At 45.0% G+C, this 21,961-nt stretch overlaps 1 protein-coding gene across 1 annotated transcript; it reads left to right on the top strand.

Annotated features, from left to right (window-relative positions):
- The first annotated feature begins 4,703 nt into the window (after positions 1-4,703).
- Positions 4,704-20,978, top strand: GLIPR1 (GLI pathogenesis related 1). The gene is made up of 6 exons (XM_075932053.2): positions 4,704-5,008; positions 12,954-13,199; positions 15,228-15,337; positions 17,403-17,485; positions 18,848-18,874; positions 18,961-20,978. Exons 1-6 carry the CDS (start codon positions 4,799-4,801, stop codon positions 19,128-19,130), a joined length of 846 nt encoding a protein of 281 aa, XP_075788168.2. The 5' UTR covers positions 4,704-4,798; the 3' UTR covers positions 19,131-20,978.
- The last annotated feature ends 983 nt before the right edge of the window (positions 20,979-21,961 follow it).

Raw genomic sequence — 21,961 nt, forward strand, 5'->3', positions numbered from 1 at the left:
AATGTCTGAATACAGAAGTGTGATAGACAACCCCCCTCCCTGTCATGCTTTATGACAGGGATGGGGGACTTTAGTCCCAGGGGCCAGATGCCCTTTGCTTGCCTGGATCCAGCCCCCAAGCACTGGGTAGCCTGCACTGGTGCTCCAGCCCCACAATCTCCTGCTGCCTCACTGTGGTGCTGGAGCACATACAATCTATCAGGCTGGGCCTCCTTAGGCTCTGGTGTGGGAGGGGAATGTGGGGAGTGTCTTTCTTCTCAGTCAGAGTGGGTTTTTTTTCTTTTTTTTGCTTCTTACTTGTGTGTGGCTTCCTGACTTATTTTTCTGTGAGTCAGTGGCCCTTGACCCAAAAAGGTTCCTGCCTCTGCTTTATGAAATTATGAAAAGAGGAGACAGAGGGTGTGTCTAGACTACAGAGTTTTGTTGACAAAACTATACCTGCGTCTACACTACCGCTGAGTTCTGTCGACATAACGTCGACAGAACTCAGCAGTTTTGTCGACGCTGGTAAACCTCATTTTACGAGGCATAACACCTTTTGTGGACAGAGTTCTGTCGACAGAAGGTGTTATTGCATATAGGGTTGTGTCTAGACTACAGGGTTTTGTTGACAAAGCAGCTTGCTTTGTCGACAGAACTGAATGTGTCTAGATGCTTTGTCGACAGAAGTGTCGACAGATAGTCGACAAAACTTCTGTCGACAAAAGCCTGTAGTCTAGACGTACCCTAAGAGGGGATATGATAGAAGTATATAAAATCATGAGTGATGTGGAGAAAGTGAATAGGGAAAAGTTATTTACTTGTTCCCATAATATGAGAACTAGGGGCAAGCAAATAAGATTAATGGGCAGTAGGTTTAAAAGAAATAAAAGGAAGTTCTTCTTCACACAGCATGTAGTCAATCTGTGGAACTCCTTGCCTAAGGAGGTTGTGAAGGCTAGGACTATAACAGGGTTTAAAAGAGAACTAGATAAATTCATGAAGGTTAAATCCATTAATAGCTATTAGCCAATATGGGTAAGGAATGGTGTCCCTAGCTTCTGTTTGTCAGAGGATGGAGATAGATGGCAGAAAAGAGATCTCTTGATCATTACCTGTTTGGTTCACTCCCTCCGGGACACCTGGCATTGATCACTGTCAGCAGATACTGGGCTGTATAGACCTTTGGTCTGACCCAGTGTAGCCATTCTTTTGTATCTTATGGATACAAATATGCATAACTTGAAGACTTTTTGGACAATTTTATGTCTCAGTCTGCTGAATCTGTGCCTCTTATTTTGGTATATGTATCACTATTATATGTAAAGTTAGAAATATGGTGTAGGGAATGGTGTATGGTTTTAAACGTGCAAATGTAAGCCATCAAGGGTATTTGCAATCCTCCCACACCTCAATGTCTGGGTGATCAACTTAATGACCTGTAAACAGCCTGGTTTTCTCTCTCAAGTTTGAGGTGTAATTGGTCCTAGAAAGACAGGTAACCAAATCAACCATGGAAGGCGGGGAATCTGAATGGAGAAACAAAGGATTCCCACCCAAAAAGGAAGTCTATCTAAACTCGAAAGCTAGCAATCTCTTGGTCTTTGCCTGGCATGACACACACAAGGAATATCCAGAGACCCCCAGGGAGAAAAAGATCTTCCCTGGCTTGGAGCTTTAGTTGAAATAAGAACAATTTTAGGGTAAGTTTGCAATAAGCTTTAGTGTGTTAGAAATAGCTATGTAAACTTGTAATTTTCTTTGTTTTGTCTGTTTTCACTTGCAAGCACTTAAATCCTACTGTTAGTAAATATGAGTAATTTTATTAAGTACAATCAAGCCTAGTGTAAGTAATTGTTACCTGGGAGAGCAATCAATGTGTATATCTTCTTTTCATTGTTAAAGGGGGCTTGCCTAGATTGGCTTTCAATGTGTGAAACTTGGATTCATTTGGGGTTTTGATCCCACCTAGGGATTGGTTTCCTGAATTTTGTGCCTGGAGCTGCATTCTCCTCAAAGCTGAAGTGATTTCTGTGTCTGCATTGAATTTTTTTCGGGAAAGAGAAAGTTGACAAAAGAGGTTGAGGTGGGAGTGTGAGTTCTGGGTGGGAGGGAGGATGCAGGAGAGAGCTGAGAGTAGGCGGGTGGAGGGAAGGAGGAAATAGGGGAACGGGTTCTGGGCATGAGGGGAATGGGAGGCCCTTATCTGGCTCTGTGCCTCCAGCCAGACACTGCCCCTTGTTGCTTCCATTAGCCATGATTCCAACCAATGGGAGCAGTTTCCTGCACTGCCATTCCCCAAGCCAGGGAGGGGAGAGGGAGTGGCAGTGTGCAGAGCTGCTCCCTGCCCCAAGAGTCACATCTGGCTCTCCAGGCTCCAACCCCCTCTCAGTGGAAAGCTGGCATTGGTGCTCCTACCATGCGAGTGGGAGGGGCACAGCTGTACAGTAATGGCAGTTGTGGGCATGTTGTCTGTGAGGCTATGGCTCCATGCCTTTTTTTTTTTTCCAGAAGAAGATATGCAAATATGAGCACAATTTGCATATCTTCTGATTCTTTTTGCAGAAGAGGCCCCATGTAGACAGGGCCAAATGTCAGGAAAAAAAACTTTTTCACAAGACCCTGTAAACCTTGATTTACGAGGAGTAAAGGGTCTTGAGAAAAAGTGTTTTTTCCTGACATTTGGCCCCGTCTACATAGGTCCTTTTAATGGGAAAAACCTCTTCTGCAAAAGGAATCAGAAGATATGCAAATGCGAGCGCAATTTGCATATCTTCTTCCGCAAAAGAATAGTAGTGTAGCCGTAGCCTGAGTCTTCCACAATCCATCCTTTTTTCTCCTCCGCTATTGTGTCTATTAACATACTGACCTGGTACTGACAAAGGAACTGAGGGTCATTTCACCTCCTTTTAATTTTGAAGGGATGAAGAGCCCAGATCTGGCCCAAGGAATACTGCAGCTTATAAGGTTCATTTCTCTGGCATACACAGGTTGCGTCTAGACTGGCAAGTTTTTCTGCAAAAGCAATTGCTTTTGCGCAAAAACTTGTCAGCTGTCTATACTGGCCACTTGAATTTGTGCAAGAACACTGACTTTGTAATGTACAAAATCAGTGCTTCTTGTGCAAATACTTTCATGCTCCCGCTCGGGAAAAAGCCCTCTTGTGCAAGTATTCTTGCACAAGAGGGCCAGTGTAGACAGGGAAGAACAGTTTTGCGCAAAAAAGCCCGATGGCTAAAATGGTGATCGTGGCTTTCTTGAGAAAAATCCTGTCTAGACTGGCCATGGATGCTATTGCGCAAAAGCACTTTTTGCACAAAAGCATCCATGCCAATCTAGATGCTCTTTTGTGGAAATACTTTTAATGGAAAAACTTTTCAGTTAAAAGTATTTCTGCAAAATCATGCCAGTCTAGATGCAGCCACAGTGTATAGATAAATAGATTCCAAAGCCAGAAGGATCCACTGTGACCATCTACACTGATCTTCTTTTAAAAACAGGCCATAGAACTCCTCCACAACAATTCCAAGGGAAGATTTTTTTTTTTTTTTTTTTTTTTAGAAAAACATCCAATCTTGATTTAAAAATTGGCAGTGATGGAGAATCTACTACAGCCTTCAGTAAATTATTTCAGTGCTTAGTTACTCTCACTTAGTGTTACCAGATCACAAGAGTAAAATATGGGGACTCGTGGGGGTCAGGAGAAGCAGTTACAGGCTCACAGCCTTCACTGAAGTCATAGGAAGGGAGACACAGACCTAGGGATCTGTTAGGAGAGCTCATAGTCCCAGCTCTAGCTCCTGCTGCAAACTGCGGGTTCATAAGTCTGACCCTTGCCACAAGAAGGGAGCAGGGAAGTGAGGGCTGGGGCAGGGAATTGGGTTCTGCATTTTTTTTTTTTGCAGGAAAAACAGCTGTAGCCAAAGGGGGCTGTGGGAAGTGGCAGAGGGCTCTGGCGGGGGAGAGCAGAGGTGGAGCTGCAGCTGGAGGAGGGATGCAGCAAGCCAGCAGCGAATCTGAGGGTGGGGAGTGGGTCAGGAGGGATGCAGTGGCAGGGGAGACATGCATGGAGGGGGCAGGACCTGGGGCAGAGCAGAGGATGGACTGTGGGCAGTGCTGATGGCACTCTAATGTCTCCTGATATTTACTGTTGTGCTCTGGTCACCCCATTAGCAATAGAACAGAAAGAAACTAACATTAGTGTCAAAAACAAGTACTTTGCAGAGAACAGATGATCAATAAAAATATTCTTCAAACTGCCAGAATAATTAGTGTTTGCTTTTTGCCAGAGTTGTCCATGGTGTAACTCAACATGCTTTAATAATGTGGACAGCCATCTGGCTTGTGTCATGTTTTAGATAAATTAATTTCTCACTGTGCCTCTTTCACAGAGTCAGTCTTCCATTAATAGTTACATTTCATTCAGAGGTTGTAATTTTTAAGTGATTTGCAAACTATAGTAATGGCCAAATTCTGTTCCAGGCAAGACCCAACCAGGGTCTTAAGTGAAGGGAAGTAAAATAGAGCAAAAATAGGAAGTGAATAGAGAGTAGGAGGCAGAGCATTCTTCTTGAGGCACATTTTAAAAACACACACTCTAGCTCCTAAACAGAAACTTCACAGCTTCAGTGCAAAATTTATTTACCACAATTTCCTTATTTTTGTTCGAAGGCTTCTGAGGCTGATTCATTTCCTGTTACCAGAACCCTATTAAGCAATTGTAATTTAAAGATAAAACTCAGCCTGAAAGCCTTCCGGCCAAAACACCATCCGGGGAGCGAAGAGCAGCACCTTTTATGGCTAAAATATTCTGTTTTCAATGTTGGATGATCTGAGAGACTTGAGGATCATGAAAATCACACTGTCCCTTCCTGTGATGCTAATACTGGATCTCTTCATTTGCTGTTACTCTTTTGAACCAAGCTCTTTACCGGATATAAAAGACAAGCAGTTTATTGAGGAGTGTGTGACGACTCATAACCATTTTCGGTCCCAGGTGAATCCAGCAGCCAGCAACATGCTTCACATGGTAAGGGGACCTTCAGCAATATTACTCCTCATTATTGCATACAGTGAGGTGAATATTGCAACAGTGTTAACTGTTCTCATAAAGATTTACTTGTGTAACTTGTTACAAAAGCTTCTCAGCTATGCCAGCCCTCCTTGAATCATAGTTTTAAACCAACAAACAACAACAAAAGCCCAACAAATCAAAGCTTAGAACCACTTCAGTAAGACTCCAGTGATCACAGCTGGACACATACTTGCTCAATATCTCCCCTGGATTCTGATTGCTTTTTTTAACCCTCATTCTTACATTTGAGGTATATGCAATGAAAAAAATCATTGTTTTAAATGGTCACAGCTCAGCAGTTGTCTGTGATTTATATGGACCCCCTAAATATGCCCTTGAGTTGGTTTTCTCCCCTCCCACCTGGCTCTCTCTTCAGTGTTATGTGCTATAAATCTGAACAGGAAGAGGACAATGTCAAGTCATTTTGTAGCACTTACAGCCAAGACTAATTGCCTGTAATGCTGTCTCTCAGGACTTCATCCAACAAGAAATTATTCACAGCTGCTGGTGGTCCTAAAAGCTGGAGGTGCTGGGTTGGCAGAAGAGTCCCAAAAGAAACTAAAGACAAATTTAATCAGGAATGAAGTCCCTGGCTGTCAGTTACAGGATAATTCAGGCTTTGCATTCACCTAATTATTACTGTTGTAAGTACAGTATCTACCCATCCCATGCTGGGGTACAGACAGATCCAGCCTTCCAGTAAAAATCCCCTTAAGGGGATAACTGCCATTTGTCAACTGCAGCAATAATTCCCTTTTACCTAGTTCAAGGGACTCTCAAACTACAATGATAAATGTGTTGTAAATACATAACAGAGACCCTGCTGTTCTGTTCAGAGGGCCAAATCTTTGAGGGTTTTTTTTTCCGTTTATTTCAAAATGCTGAGAAACATCCTACCTGACTAGTTATCGTTCTTGTTAGGATGTGTACTATTTGGACTATGATGCTTTCTGCATCTTCTTGTTGGAGAAATCTTCATTACTGTACTTCAAGTCAGGGAGATCAAGATATATCTGAGCTGTGGCCAAATGTATTCCAGTCACCCAGGAAAAAATCTGCCACCACATAAGATGCACTGTGTCCATGCTCAGCAACATCTCTGCCGAACAGTCTAATAGAGGCAAGGTATTTTTAAAGTCTCTCGCAGGCCCCCACCTTCTGCACTCAAAGTGCCAGAGTGAGGAACAACCCTGACAGGGTGGCAACAGTGGGATGCCATCTCTGGGTGCCCCTTAAGATACTACCTCAACTGACTGTCAGTTTTGTTTTTCTGTTGTCACCCCCATCCACCTGGCTCCTATTTCTCCCATCTGTTATGTCTCTAGGCTTCCCATCTCAGATGTAACTCTGGAGCACTATAGGAAGGGCCTCTTAGGAACTGTTCCGTTTGCATCAGGAGAGCTAGCTCTTCCATAGGCTTAACATTTTCTCCTGATACCCATGCATCCCAGTTCCTTTTAATCTTGTAGGTAATTTGGAGCACTGTGATACCCAGTTTCCACCTTATGACTCTGAAGCGGCAATGGGCATATTCAGTGGTGAGCCCCATCTTAAGTCTGACCTTTTGTTTAAAAAGTTTATAGTCATTGATGTTTTCCCTGGGCATTTCAACTGTCACTTCTGTTAGGGGTCCACTCAGTTGTGATTTCAGCTCCACCGTGTACTGGTCTTTGGGGATGCTGTACCCAATATAGCATCTTTCAAAGGCTCTTTCAAAACTTTCTTAGAAGGCCTTTACATCATCTCCTACCCGGTACATTGAGTATTTCCTGGACTGGGGAGTATTAATTGGGGCAGGGTAGTTACTTGGTGTAACTGTAGTGCCCAGCTTCTTAGCTTTCTCTGGCTTAATTTCTAACCACTTAGTCTCCATTTCTGCTTGCTTTTGCTTTTCCTGTGCTTCTAACTGCTTCATTTTCAATTCCACTTCTCTGCCCTCTGTCTTTAGGAAGAACTACATCTCGCCCAGAGTTAGAGGTCTGCTTGTCTGAAGGGTACTCTCCCACCCTTAAGACAGTGGTGGGGGAGGGGCCTGGCCATCACCGTTTGCTCCTGCCCCCACAAGGTTACTTCCCCCTGGCCTCACAGTGACATCCTCTTGTTCTTCTGCCTCGTGGTATGAGTTTTCCCCAGAGGTGGACATCTTGCCCTGATTGGAGGCTGTTAGTCACTGGGTGCTGAATAGTACTCCTCCTGTCCATCACAATGCTTTATGTGGTTCTAACTCCATAGTATAGACCAGGCCTCAGATCACTCTCAAGCCTCTATCAAGAGACATAAAAGAATGAACTTGGGACATTCCAACTTTTTGAGAAGAGCCTTTAAAAATGCAAATATATGTACAGTATATGAGAAGCTTTCCTCTTTCTTTGTGTGCAAGCAACAAAATATAAGAGGCTAATGGTTGTGCTTATGGTGTCTTCAACATCTAAAGAAAATGGCAATTTCAAACTAACTAGACTCATCTTACTGGGAGATTACAGTGGCATTATCCAGGAAGCGGAAGTGTCAAATTCTTCATTGCAAATAAGTTAACTGACAAATGTAACCCTTTGCTCCTGTTCAAAAATCACTTTGTATAAAACAAAAGACAGAACTATGTAGCACTTTAAAGACTAACAAGATGGCTTAGTAGGTGATGAGCTTTCGTGGGTCTGGCCCATGAAAGCTCATCACCTACTAAACCATCTTGTTAGTCTTTAAAGTGCTACATAGTTCTGTCTTTTGTTTTAGCTAGACCAGACTAACAGAGCTGCATCTCTATCACTTTTTATGAAAGGCACTCTTTGGGCCTGATCCAAAGGTCATTCTAGTCAGGGGAAATACAGCCAGTCCCTGAGTTGCGAACAGTCAACTTACGATGTTTTGCAGTTACGACTGAAGATGTCATAAATGGTGGACCCTGAGTTACGAACGTGATCTGTGCTTATGAACAGCGTGGTCACGTGTAACTCTATGGGGGCCGACTTATGAACGAACTGAGTTACAACCAATTGCTTGGTCTGTAACCAGTTCGTAAGTCGGGAAGAGGCTGTACTGCCAATTACTGCAGTGGGGTTTGGATCAGGCCCTTTATTGCAAGTACTTAGCAGTTTTCAACTGTTCATTAACTCTACAGCTGAAGAAGTGGGGTTTGCCTATGAAAGCTCATGATATTAATATATATATACAGGGTCAACAAAGTATTGTATCTACTTGCCCGTGGCGAGTAGATTTCAGCCTGGCGCCCCGTTCGCCAGCCGCGCGCTCATGCGCAATGCGGGCCATGCACATACGCAGTGTGGGGCTGGCGAGCAGCTTTTGCTGAAATCATCTAGCCCTGTGTGTATGTGTGTGTGTGTGTGTGTGTGTGTGTGTGTATATATATATAGCGGGAGTTACCTGGTGTTCCCTGGGAAACCGGAGGAACAAAATTTAGAAAAACAGTAGTGCATTATCTCTTTTGAATGGTAGAAAAGTTACACTGATTTCTATAGGGATTAAAATATAGGTCCGCGTCCTCTCCGGGGGGGGAAGGGGGTTGCAGGTGGGGAGCAACCCCGAGTGGAGGGGAGGTTACACACAGGAGGGAAGGTTACACATGCAACCCCAGCTTACGCCCAGGGCTACAGGTGCCATGACGGGCAGGGTGGGTGCCTGAACAGTTGTGCGCGTGGGGGTGGGGTGGGGTGGGGTGGGAAGAGGGTTGCTTATGTAACCTCATGGGTGGGAGGGGGTGAGTCCCGGACAGTGCTGGGGGCCACAGGCGGCGGGCATGGGACCTAGGGTGGGCAGGGCGGCCCCTGCAGCATGGTGGGTTATTTTTACAATGTGAGATTAGGCCCAATTGGGTCCAAAAGTACCTTAAAACCGTCTCCTGGATGAAAGGCTACCCCCATGCAAAGTTTGGTTGCGGTAGCTCTTATAGTGTCCAAGTTATTAGCGAACAAACTTACAAACATTCTCCTTTATATACTATATATATAAATTAATTTCTAAGGTGCCACAGGACTACTCATTGTTCACTTGGGTATGTCTCCAGGGAGCATGCTTCCCAGAACAGGTAAGTGGAAATGCACTAGCTCTGCTCCAGCTGGTTCGCTAAATATAGTGGTGTAATTTAGGTGGCACCATGGGCTAGTTACCCATAACCAGTGTTTCCTGTAACCTGAGCTCCTATGCACCCACCCAGGAGAGATTCAAATGCTGCCCAGCTGATTAGCCGAGTGCCCCCAGCTAGGTTTTTTTTGTTTCTATTGATGTTGCACATAAGTTTATTCTGCACATGGATGGAAAAGATTAGAGGGAACATTTGTCCATAACCCCAAGTTACAGAGTCTGGCAGCTAGCCTGAGTCACTGGCCATGCTGCCCTGGCTACATGGCTATTTTTTGTCATGCTAGTGTGAGCAAAGCCAGCACATCCATCTAACAATACTGGGAAGCTTGCTTCCAGATGCAGTGTAAGACTATTCTTTGACTGTTACTGTGGTGGACCATTCGACTCAAATGACTTTGTTTCTACCCCCTAGCTTTTTTGTGAATAATTTTTAAATGTGATGAGGTGGAACTGATGAAAAATAATGAATGTTTTCTATGTGGTATGTGTACAAAGAGACATTCCTTATGCATTCTCGCTATCTTTTCATGTGAATGAATCTCTGTTTAAGTGAACAAAGATACATTCACACAGATAGCAACTACCAGTTCTTAATATAGTCAAGCAGATCCGTCATTTGGAAATTTGAGTAAGTGTTCGCAAACATTCTTTTTGCAGTACTCAACCATCTCTAGCTAGGAGTAACCACACACAGAGGAAAACTACACAGATTGTGTTGGGAGTATGAGTGAAAAATAGAATAGAAAAGAATAAAAATCTGCGAAACAGGTCCCCAGAACTCTCTCAAACAAATTCATTACTCTCAACAACTGACTGGGTCTCTTTTTTATAACACATAGGAGTTGCACAAATATAAACAGGAACATTATTCTGAACTTGTAATAATATTAAGCCTACAACTGGAAAGCAGTTTTTTGTAAGTATTTGCCTGAGAAGATCTGTTATATTTACTCCTTAAAAGTTATGGAAATATCAAGAAACAGTTTGTCTAAAGTATTGACCAAAGGCCTTGATGAACTAATGAATAGGAAAAAACAAACTTTACTGTAACATTTTGTCAGGCAAATTGTTTTTGTGTAAATTTTGTGAGACAAATCCAAGCTAAAGTCAAAGATTTTATTCATAAAAGCGGACCTTATAGCTCACCGTTCTGAAAGGAAAGTACCTCAGCTTGAGTTAGTGACTAAATGGCAGAAAAACTATCTTGCTTTTGTAGATTTTATGCCCAATTCACTTACAGTCTTAGCTACAAAAAGAAAACTATATATTTGTAGTAGGTTACAAAACAGTTGTCTATACAAATGTTTAGAAATGACATCACAGTTTAATACTGCTGTAACATAATGCATTTGACACATTTCCAGTATTGTACTTAGATAAATAAATGTTATAAGATATAAAGTATCCTTGTGTTTGTTTACATTTCTAGGGGTTATTTAGCCCTTGACAGATCAGTCAGTACTGGATGATTAATCTGAAAGAAGTAATATTTACAGAAACTGAGGTGATGCAACAGAGAAATTCCATAAGGTTAAAATATTCTAAAAACAAAACACCTTGTTCAAAGATGAAATTGATTGGATCACTGAATTTTCACTATAAGAAGGCCCCTTTTTTATAAGGTACAAGTGCAAGGTCCCCAAGCTGAATTTTCAGAGATACAACTTTACGTTTGTCCCAGGAGCCTTTGTGTGCACAAAGAAAAAGCAAAATCAAACCAACACTTGTGTAAACAGGCATTTGAGTGTACAAGTTACATAAATAGCAATTTGACTGTTTGATTTGCATAAACAAATTCTTGTTTGCTTATGGAAATATGGATCTGGAGCAAATATTTTCACTCACAAAATGTGAGAATACAAATTTATAAGCAGAGTTTAAGCCACTCAGCATCTGGCTCTTAGTATGCATGTGACTTGACCTGAAAGTCAAGGGGCACTGCCAGTGGGCATGTGCATTAAGCACTTGGTGACTTTAATGCAGGGGTGGGCAATCATTTTGAGGGGGTCTGGGAGAGAATTATATCTTATACATTTTATGGGTGTGGGGTCTGGGAGAGAATTTGGTGAAGAAGGAGGTTATGGGTTGGGGTGCAGGAGGGGGTATGGGTACAGGAAAGGATTCTGGTCTGGAGGAGGAGTGCAGGAGAGGGTGAAAGATCTGGGAGGGGGTTGTGACCTGGGACAGGGGTTTAGGAGGGGATGCAGGGCTCTGGGCTGTGACCTAGGGTAGGAGGGGGTTATGACACAGAGCAGTGGTTTGGGATGTAGGGTCTGGGATGGGCTTACCTAGGCAGCTCCCAGACAACAGCCCAGCAGCCTCAGGTAGGCTTTCTGCCTTCCACATTCCCCACAAGACCCTCAGAGTAGGTGTCTGAGAGGTCCATGTGCTGCTCTGAGCACAGCAAGCCTGGGGCAGAGGTACCTCACACACTGCCTGCCCTGCAAAAAAGCAGCTCCCTTTAGGGTTGCCAGATGTTGAAACAAAAATACCAAACCTTCCCCCCCCTCCAAAAAAAAATTCTGTTGAAGGGGGCGAAAAGGGAGGGGGGGAGACCAAAGTTGTTGAGCAAAAAAAAAAAATTAAAATAAAACAGCATTAAAACAGCATGTCCCCTTTAAGAGTGAGTACAGGGATAGGAACAGGGGAGAGGTTGATCAGGAAGACCCAGGGGAAGCATTGCTTCCCCTTGGTCCGCAGCCATTTTGTGCCAGTAGTCTTGCAGAACCAGGTAAGCATGGGGTCAGGAAGCTGCGGGGAGGGGGCAGGGGGAAGGCTGGGCGCTGAGTGTTTGTAGGCTTGCCAGGTGCCCAGCATTTTCACCTCCTGGACGGGGGAAAATACCAGACATTTCAGGTGTCCGGTATTCTCTGAAGTTTTTTACGGGACAGGAGGTGAAAATACTGGACTGTCCGGGAAGATACCGGACACCTGGCAACCCTAGCTCCCATTGGCCTGTTTCTGGCCAATGGAAGCTGTGAGATTGTGTCCGTGTGAGATGGCACACAAAGTCTTCCCCCTGCTTGCAGCAGCACTCAGATATGCACAGGCCCCCTGCAGCCAGCTGCTCTGAGTAGAGGATTCTCTGCATCTTGGGGTCTTCAAAGTCTTTGAAGGCTTCAATATCTGAGATATAGGTGAGAGGATTATTCTAGGAGGGCTGGGTGAGATTTTGTGGCCTGCACTGTGCAGGGGGTCAGACTAGATGATCATAATGGTCCCTTCTGACCTTAAAGTCTATGAGTCTATGAGACATGGGTCCGATCTAGTGGATTGGTGGGCTGGATCTAGTCCTCAAGCCGTATTTTGCCCAGCCCTGCTTTCATGGTAAAGAATTCAGAGTTAGGATTTGCTCTAGAGTTGCCACCTCTAAGGTACAAAAAATCATAACATATTGGAGTATCCTAAGCCCATAAAACTGAATACTTATGGTGCACCTGAAAATTAATTTATAATGAATCCCATTGATGACTGAAAAGAGTTTAAATGCTTATATTTGTTTTCCAAACAAATTTAATGTTTGACTTATAAACCCATGAGTCCAGCAAAAACAGAATGTTGATGCACCTATCTGAATGATTGGTTAAACTTGTAAAATACTGATATTCTGGGTGGTTTATCAGTTAGTTCTATGAAAATCCTAGAGCCCCTTCTTGGAACTCTCTGGGAGGGTAGGAATGAATAGACGCAAAGAACATATGAAATTTTCACATCTATGAGGGGCCTCTTCTGGAAATTCCTTTTCGTTACTGTTATGACAATGTAACTGAAAATGGTTTGTGTCTGTCTTTATGCTTGGCAGAGCTGGGACCCAGATTTGGCAAAGACAGCCAGAGCATGGGCAAAGACATGTCAGTTTAAACATAATATCTATCTCAAGATACCAGGGAAGACCCACCCTCGCTTTACTTCTGTTGGAGAAAACATCTGGACTGGCTCTCTTCAACTTTTTTCTGTGACTGCAGCCCTCGCTCTTTGGTTCAATGAGTTCAAAGACTACACCTATAGCACACGTGCTTGCACCAAAATATGTGGCCATTATACTCAGGTGAGTCATTTGTTACAGAATTATTTCTGCACATGTGAAATAATGGGAGATTCCTATGCCAATAAATGCTTTTTTGATGTCACTGATTTTGAAAGGACCCTGGAAATAAATAGGATTGTTTTAATCCTTTCAATTTAAAGTTAATTTTTGTTTCCTCGAAAAGATGCTCTTCTAGCAGGGAATGAGATACAGACCTTCAGTGCTAGTCATTCCAGTATGGGTTATGTAAGAGTTTGCTCAAAATTAAAAATAGGATGAGACTGGAAATTGGCTACAGGGGCTTTCAGTTTTAGGTCAGCAATTCAAAAACATCAAGCTTAGATTGGTAATGACTAAAAATCATTATTACTGCTATTAGCTGTATAAGGCAGAACTTATTTTCAATGCAACTTTATTGGTCTGATATTAATGGCAAATATGCATCATTATTATGTGCCAGTTGCAGGGTTTCTTTATTCTATGTACATATGCTCACATATGTACAGCTCTTGCTTTTATAAAAAAACAACTGCCTTCTGATCAGTGTCCTATATGTTAAGCTAGAAGACTTATCCGGCATTGCCCAGATCCTTCAGGGCAGGGGGCTGGTGGTGTGGGGTGTGCAAAAGAATCGGGACACAGCTTTGGGGATGTGAGGGGGAGGGAAGGAGGTTGGGGCCATGGAGGGGTGTGAGAGTGATGGTTGTGGGGTGAAGAGGCACTCAGGGTGGGGGAGTCTCATCGAATGGGGCTTTCTTTCCCCCTCCCCCAGCTGGCAAGGTCTTCCCCACCCCCAGCCCTTTTGACTGCCAGGGGCCTTCTGTTCCCCCCTCCCCTCCGTCACCCTTCAAATCCCTCTGGCCACCAGGAGCCTTCAGTTTCCTCCCACCTCCAGCGCTGTAGCCAAAGGCCGGGGGTGGCGGTGGGGGGTGGGGGGAAAGGAAAGGGTATGGGGCAGGGAGGCTACTTACCTGGTCTGGTGGCAGGCAAGATGGCAGAGTCCCAGCCCTACTGGCCACTCTCTTGGTGATACAGTTGCCCCCAACGGCTACTCTGCAGTATAGCTCGCCTCAGTAGTCACTTTCAATAGCGTGTCCATCCTCTCGGTGCCTCTCCCTTTTTATGCTATGGAAAACAGTCCCATTCTCAGCACTTCCTGTTTTCTTGGCACAACCAAACCCTGACCGTGCTTTAAGTTTTGATAAGAGGAAGCTGCATATCAAATTGGATGGTCTTAGCTCTTACCACTTAGGAGAAGATCTTGAACAAATTGACTCAGACACACAACCCTCTACAATACAGAGAGAGATGAATTTGTGGCATCAGTCTAGTTCATAGCAGATAACGGCTGGTGTTGCCCATTGGCAGTCTCATCAAAAAAAGGCCAAAGATCATGTGAGCACGAAGGCTGAGCTGTTGAGCTTTGCCTTTAGATAGAAAGAGGACTTCAGATTCTGGGAGTACTGTGCCAGCATTTTTTGTGAGCAGTAAATTCACTAAAACTTGTTATAACAAGTTAAAAATAGGGTGGGAAAGTGTTACTGAACAGAAAGACACATCCTGGGATATTTGGATGCAGGAATCCAGCTGAGAGCCTTTCATTCTCACTGCATAAGGGTAACTTTAGGCGCTATAAGCCAAACTGTGCTCTTAGATGAATGTACCTAAAACTACTGACTTCAGTACATTGGGAATTGAGGTCTATAGTGTAGACATGGATATACCCTTTACCTCATCTGTGGGTTCTACTGTAAATGGTATTCTGGATGTTCCACATTTTCTTAGCTGGTATAGACATTCTATTTCCAACCTGCTGATCCACTTACCTCCCTAGTTCTGTCTCCCAAGAAATGAGGCCTCAGCCTCATTACTTATGTCCAATTACTCATGTCTAGCTGGACCTACACTCTGTACACGTAAAGAGTCCCTAGGATACATTCTTCTTAATTCAACAATTCTGTGTCACAACTACAGTAGCAGTTGTCTCTCTGTGGTTTGGTGAATGAGAAATCAGGTATTTTACTGTAGCTTATGTCTACTTCTTTTCAGATTGTTTGGGCGGCAAGTTACAAAGTTGGCTGCGCTGTTCACTTCTGCCCCAGAGTAACAGGATTTGAGGGATCTAATGCAGCACATTTCATTTGCAACTATGGGCCCGCGTAAGTCCTCCTTACAATTATCTTAAAAGGCAGTAGTGTGGGGGGAGGAGTGATTTATGTTACTGTCTGGTATACTCCAGAGGAAGCTAGGCCCAATTCTTTTTGACCAGGAACATGGCTACACCGTGAAATCAATAATGGGGCCAAAGAAAGAGGCAAAATATGGAAGGTGCTGGAAGGAGAACTGCACTGAATATTTGAGCAACTGACCTGCTGACTGGTATATCACTGACAAACCACACAGCCAATATTACTGCTGAGCATGCACTGAAATGTGAGGGGTTTTTTTTTTTGTTTGTTTGTTTTTTTGAGGGGAGAGGAGTTCAACCCTAATTTTTAAATTTAAACCCCGGGATTTAGCCCTCAACTGAGCCCTTATCTGCATAAACTTCTCTACTCCTTTTAGCTATTCAGTGGCTCTTTGTGAGAGGGGAGAGTTCTCCAAAGTAAGTCTGTCATTCTACACAAGGGCTATGTCTAGACTGGCATGATTTTCCGCAAATGCTTTTAACGGAAAAGTTTTCCGTTAAAAGCATTTTCGGAAAAGAGCATCTAGATTGGCACGGACGCTTTTCCACAAAAGCACTTTTTGCGGAAAAGTGTCCGTGGCCAATCTAGACGCGCTTTTCCGCAAAAAAAACCCGATCACCATTTTCGCAATCGGGGCTTTTTTGCGGAAAACAAATCTCATCTGGCTACACTGGCCCTTTTGCGCAAAAGGGACTTTTGCCTGAATGGGAGCAGCATAGTATTTCCGCAAAAAGCACTGATTTCTTACAGTAGGAAGTCAGTGCTTTTGCAGAAATTCAAGCGGCCAGTGTAGACAGCTGGCAAGTTTTTCCAGAAAAGCGGCTGATTTTCTGGAAAAACTGGCCAGTCTAGACACAGCCATAGAGTAAGTATTCACTGCAGTTGGAGGTGTGGTGGCAGCTTATGGGGCATATCTGAGTTAGCTTGAAGCTAACCAGAGCAAGTGCTAACCTCTGTAAAGCTGCAGCGACGAGGAGTCCACCCTGGGCTTGCCACCCAAGTAAGCACTAAGTGTTCCAGGTTCACAGCCCGAGTAATTACCCAGGGTCTTGGGCAGGCTTGTCCAGCCCCACATTGAAACCTGTGCTGTAGCCTCACTGTTCTCAATTTTCAGGCTTGTTAGTTTACAGATGGCAATCATCCCTCCTCTGCCCCCAGCTGCAGTGCAGACATACTCGGGTAGCCAAGATTGACTGCAATACACAATTGTACTTGCAAATATGTCAAACTAGTACTTTATATAAAGTGTAATGCAGGGAGCTTGGCCTTCTAATACAGTATCAAGACAGATGTGAGCCAGAAACCTATTGGCATCTGTTACCACTGCTGAATAGTAGATTGAAACTCCAATATGCTGTGTTTCTGGTATACCAAAAGTCTATCCTTTAGCATGTGAGCTAACTGAACCCAACTATACTGCATTTGGGCATTAGTTTCATGAATGTACCATTTGATTTAGTGGTGATCACGAGAGCACAAAAGCTACAGACTACTTAATTTTCACTTAATCCTTAATTTGAGTGTTATATTCTCAAGAGGGTTTACTTGAGATTACATATAACACACAAATATGGGTGAAATCCTGGCCTCAGAGTTCAGAGAGGCTAGAATTTCACCTAGACAGTCTCTAGAAAAGAAGCAAGATAGATAAAGAGGAAAAGGGAGAGAGAACAGATACCTATAACAATTTGCGTATGCACTGAAATAAAATAGCTCCCTTACAGATTCCCAGCCTGCCTGGCTGGCAGCGTTATATACTGAAAGGTGTAGTGTGCACAAGAGAGAGCAACCACCCTGTAGCGTAACTAAGTACACCATACATTCAAAGTTCTCAGCCCCTGAAAGTTGAAATTTGGCAGTATTAAATTGAGTTCCTAAACATGGGGTTCAGTCATTCCTGCTCTCTTCCATTTCCATGATCTGTGTGCAGTAGTATTCCCTCCTTATAAAATAATTCCAACAAAATGTGAACACAGGATACTCAAATTCTTCCCATGGAGGTCAATATCAGAACAAAAGTTGTTCCTCTTTTCAGTGGGAATTTTCCAACACAACCTTATACAACAGGAGTAGCATGCAGCAAATGCAATGGTGAGAAGTGTGAAAACAAGCTATGTGGTAAGTAAAAAGGAAACTCCCTACCTGAATGATGTCCTATGGAAAGACCTATCAAAATGACACAATACCAATGGCCCATTGCCACAAGACAATGGTTGTTCAATTAATTTTGAGAATCTATACCCAAAATTGAAATATGGTAGAGATTCACGTGGAGGAGGAAAGGCAGTCAGAAGTAAGCTTTTCCCACCCCATGTACTAAGAGACACTTAGCAAGCCTCTGAGCATTAGGAGGGAGCCAGGTTAATAGCCCCACCAGTGCAATAAAGCTGTAAAGAAGTGATTGGCTAGCCTGTGCTCACAGATAGGCTCAACCTTCTGTAAATCTATAATTCACTCAATAGCACATGCTTCTCTGTCTCCCCACCCCAAACAACATGCTGATATTTCAGAAGGAACATGAAGCAGCCCAGCTAACAGTTTTCAGAAAGGCTACGTCTACACTGGCATGAATTTCCGGAAATGCTTTTAACGGAAAACTTTTCCGTTAAAAGCATTTTCGGAAAAGCGCGTCTAGATTGGCAGGATGCTTTTCCGCAAAAGCACTTTTTGCGGAAAAGCGTCCGTGGCCAATCTAGATGCGCTTTTCCGCAAAAAAGCCTCGATCGCCATTTTCGCGATCGGGGCTTTTTTGCGGAAATCAGTACCGTGCTGTCTACACTGGCCCTTTTGCACAAAAGTCTTTCGGAAAAAGACTTTTGCCCGAATGGGAGTAGCATAGTATTTCCGGAAAAGCACTGACGATCTTAAAGCGGCCAGTGTAGACAGCTGGCAAGTTTTTCTGGAAAAGCTGCTGATTTTCCGGAAAAACTTGCCAGTCTAGACACAGCCAGAATGTTTAGCCCTATGACTGTAGTGCTGTGGATAAATACTTAATAGGCCTTGGGCCAGAGAGAGAACACACAACTCTACAATCCACGGGTTAGGGCACCCAACTGGGCGGTTGAAGACTCAGGGTCCAGTCCCTCTTCTCCAATCTAATGTAGACCCCTAAATCAAACACAGAGGGCAGCCCCTGCCAGCGCCTGGTGGTACTCCTGTGAGGAGTAAGCATGTGTTCCCGTCAGCCTCCCATAGTGGGGATGCTGCAGTGGTTCAGCTCAAAGTAAGCCAAATCTGGCTATGCATTTTGCATAGTTGGATGGTGTACCTTAAGCTGCCCTGCCTAATCTAGTATAGACCAGGCCTTAGTCTGTAAGGTGCCACAGGACTCCTTGTTGGGTTTTTTTGTTTTTTTAAGTGAAGCAGGCATATTTTTATTACACCCATCCTGAGCTTCTCATTTTGTAGCAAGTTTTCAATTATTTTTCATTAAAAATGATTTCTGATAACTATAGTTATGTTCTTTTCTCCTCTTGCCAGAAAATCCAGACCGTGAGAAAGTCATATGTACGTATCACAGTCAGATACTGTTTCTTGAATTTGTTACCTTAAATACAGTTATACGTGAAAATAATTCTTCATTTTATTTATAGATAATTCTGGATGGTACCCAGACTGGGATACATCTTCAGCCTGGGATGAAGCCATGTGTGACCAGTACTGTATTGCTGTTCTAGTTTTAAGGCCATTATTAATTGTATTGACTTTTGGAGCAATCTGGTTTCTACAGAAGCATTATCTCCAATTATCTATAAGTAACTAATAATCATTTGAAAGATTCCAGGAATGCTTTGGACTGTTCAATTCCTATTATTAGTGGAGGAAAATCTTATCCAAGGATTTGTAGAATAAGCCCTGTTGTGTTAATAAGTAGTATGTGACTTGAAAATAGATAAATGCAAAAACAAAACAGAACAACCCAAACAAAAAGGCCATCCACAACACTTAATCCAAGGTAAGAATCTGAATATAGATGATGGTCAAAAATTCAGGGTTGGGGAACCTCTGGCCCATGGGTCCTATGTGGTTTATCAGGATTAGCCACTAGCAGGTCACCACATGGTTTATTTGCCTTTACTTCTGCTGGCCCCGAGCCCTGCAGCTCCCAGTGGCCACAGCTCACTGTTCCTGTCCAATGGGAAGTATAGTAAGTGATGACCCATCCCACACTGCTTCCTGCTGCTTCTATTGGCCAAGAACAGTGAACCATAGCACTGACAGCATTGAGTCACCATGCCCGTAGATGCTCAGGTAAAGCATGAGGTGGCCCCATGGTGGCTAACTGTCACCAAATGCACACTCGTCAGCTGGGTACCACCAGCTGGCCACCCAGGAATTAACTCCTTCAGCCCTGGAGCACCCTATTTCAGCTGGTGTGTCACCCATGGTTACCTACATTCTCCACCTCTAGGTACTGCTCTACCACAGTGCCCTTACTTTGGAGTCCTCCCCATCTGGGAACCCCCAACTTCCCTATACCCATCTTGCCTCAGTGACCCACTGCCTGTCTTCATCTAGCCCCTGTCTCAGGGCAAAACTGCAGTCTGAAGTGGCCACTCATCACTGGCAAGGGGATGTGGACCTGCTGCCTTTGCCTCCCCTGGCTGCCTCTGTAGCCTTGGTACTCTCAGGCCTTGCTTCAGGTCCTGCAGCCTGGGAACTTGCCTAGCCAGAGCTTCCCCAGCTCTGCCTGCCTCCTCGCAGCCCTGCTCTAACTTCAGCCCTAGAATTCTCAGGCCTTGTCTGAGGCTCTGCAGCCAGGGAGTAGGGTCAGGCCAGGGCTCCCCCATGCTGCCTTGTCTCAGCACATCACCCAGCTTCCTTAGCAGCTAGATCAATCCTGCTCCCTAATTAGAACAAAACTTCTCCTCCTCCTGGAGCCCTTATTTATATAGCCCCAGCAGGGGCCTTACTGGCTAATTCCTGCCACAGCTGTAGGGCTTTGCTCTCAGCCCTCTCCCAGGGCTGGGTTTTACTCTTAAAGGGCCAGTCTGGGGCAGATGCCCTATCTCACTAACCAGGGCCGTCCTTAGGCATACGCGGAGTAGGCAATCGCATAAGGCACCACGCTTTCTGGGGCACCACTCTGCCGGCCCGGGACGGTGGGAAGCATATGCGTGCGCTCTGCACTGGAGCCAGTAGGGGCGCTGCCAGCACTTACGTCCCCACCAGAAGACCCTACTGGGCTGAGGGACTCTGGCAAGGTGACCCCAGCTGGGGAAGGGAAGCTGTCAAACCAGGCGGCAGCATCAGGGGAAACGGGGCTGCACCGGGAGCAGGGTCATGCGCAGCGAGCCGGAGGGGGCGGGGTCACGCGCGGCGTGGTGCTGAGCGGGACACGGGGGAGTAGAGCCTTGCTAGAGGTGGGACTGGCCATGTTGTGATGGGCCGGGGCTGTGAGCGCCGAGTGGCCCAGCTCTGGCTCCGGCACATGTTCTGGATCCTGGGCTGTGGGGACTTTTGGGGCCCGATTGCAGCAGACTCCAGCCCTGCAAACAGGAAGGCAGAAGGTAGGTGAGGGGGAGGTGTGGGAGAGGAAGGGGCTTATGCTGAGAGGAGGGGGCAGGTCAGGAGAAGAAAGGGCAAGGCACCAAGAGGCAGGAGTGCAGGAGAGACTAATGTGGGGGGGGGGGCAAGTGGAGACAATGAGGGAAAGGGCAGGAGGGGAGGTGTCAGTGGGAGGGGGACAGGGTGATGCTGGGAGAGGAGAGGGGAAGGGCATTGGGGGCTGGAGGGGGAGGTGCTGGGAGAAGGCTTGAAAGGAGGGGTGGGCATGAAAAAGGTGGGGATGGAGCAAGTAATGTGTGAGGGCAGGAGGGGAATGGGGCAGAGAGTGGTGAGGGGGTGGGCTTCAGGGAAAAAGAGGGCAAAGGGGGTAGGGGCAGTAAGGGAAGGAGGAGGCGCCAGGAAGGTCCAGGGGTAAGGGAAGATGCAGATGCCATGGGATTCTGGAGGTGAAGCAGAAGGGCAGACACCTGCAGGGGAGAGACCAGCACCAGAGAGGCAGGACAGGTGTGTAGAGGGAGGTATTAGAAGAGGGGATGAGGAGAGGTAGCTCACATGATCAGAGTGGGGCTACTGGAGGAGTGGTCACCGGGGGGAGAGAAGGGCTGGTGGAGGGTGGCAGGTCTAAGAAAGGCTGAGGGCAGTGAGAAGGGCAGGAGTCAGGACTGCAGAGGAGGGTGGCGGGTTGGGGGCACCTGGGGAGCTGATGGAGCAAGGGGAGGAGACATGGCAGCAGAGGGAAAAGGTAGGTTTATAAGGTATTTATTAATGTTTGGATGTGCCACTGTGGCACCCAAGTTAAGTCACATGAACTCAGTACTGGTGCACAACATAAAATTCATTCAGCTCATGGGAGGAAACTCTTAGGCTATGTCTACACGGGCATGATTTTGCACAAGAACTCTTTTGCGGAAGAGTTCTTGTGCAAAAACTCTTCCAGAAGAGAGCATCTACACTAGCATGTGCCTTTGCGCAAGAGCATCCATGCCAGTGTAGACGCTCTCTTGCGCAAGAAAGCTCCGATGGCCATTTTAACCATCGGGCTTTCTTGCGCAAGAAATTCATGTTGCCTGTCTACACTGGCCTCTT

This window comes from Pelodiscus sinensis, chromosome 1, assembly GCF_052426305.1.
Source record: "Pelodiscus sinensis isolate ZL-2025 chromosome 1, ASM5242630v1, whole genome shotgun sequence".
Taxonomy (NCBI): Eukaryota; Metazoa; Chordata; order Testudines; family Trionychidae; genus Pelodiscus; species Pelodiscus sinensis.

What these genes read in the sequence shown, in the direction of transcription:
- GLIPR1 (XM_075932053.2), top strand. Translation starts at nt 4,799, where the DNA reads ATGTTGGATGATCTGAGAGACTTGAGGATCATGAAAATCACACTGTCC. An exon ending in CCAGCAACATGCTTCACATG is followed by an intron (nt 5,009 to 12,953) that starts GTAAGGGGACCT and finishes TATGCTTGGCAG; the next exon opens with AGCTGGGACCCAGATTTGGC. An exon ending in ATTTGCAACTATGGGCCCGC is followed by an intron (nt 15,338 to 17,402) that starts GTAAGTCCTCCT and finishes TCCTCTTTTCAG; the next exon opens with TGGGAATTTTCCAACACAAC.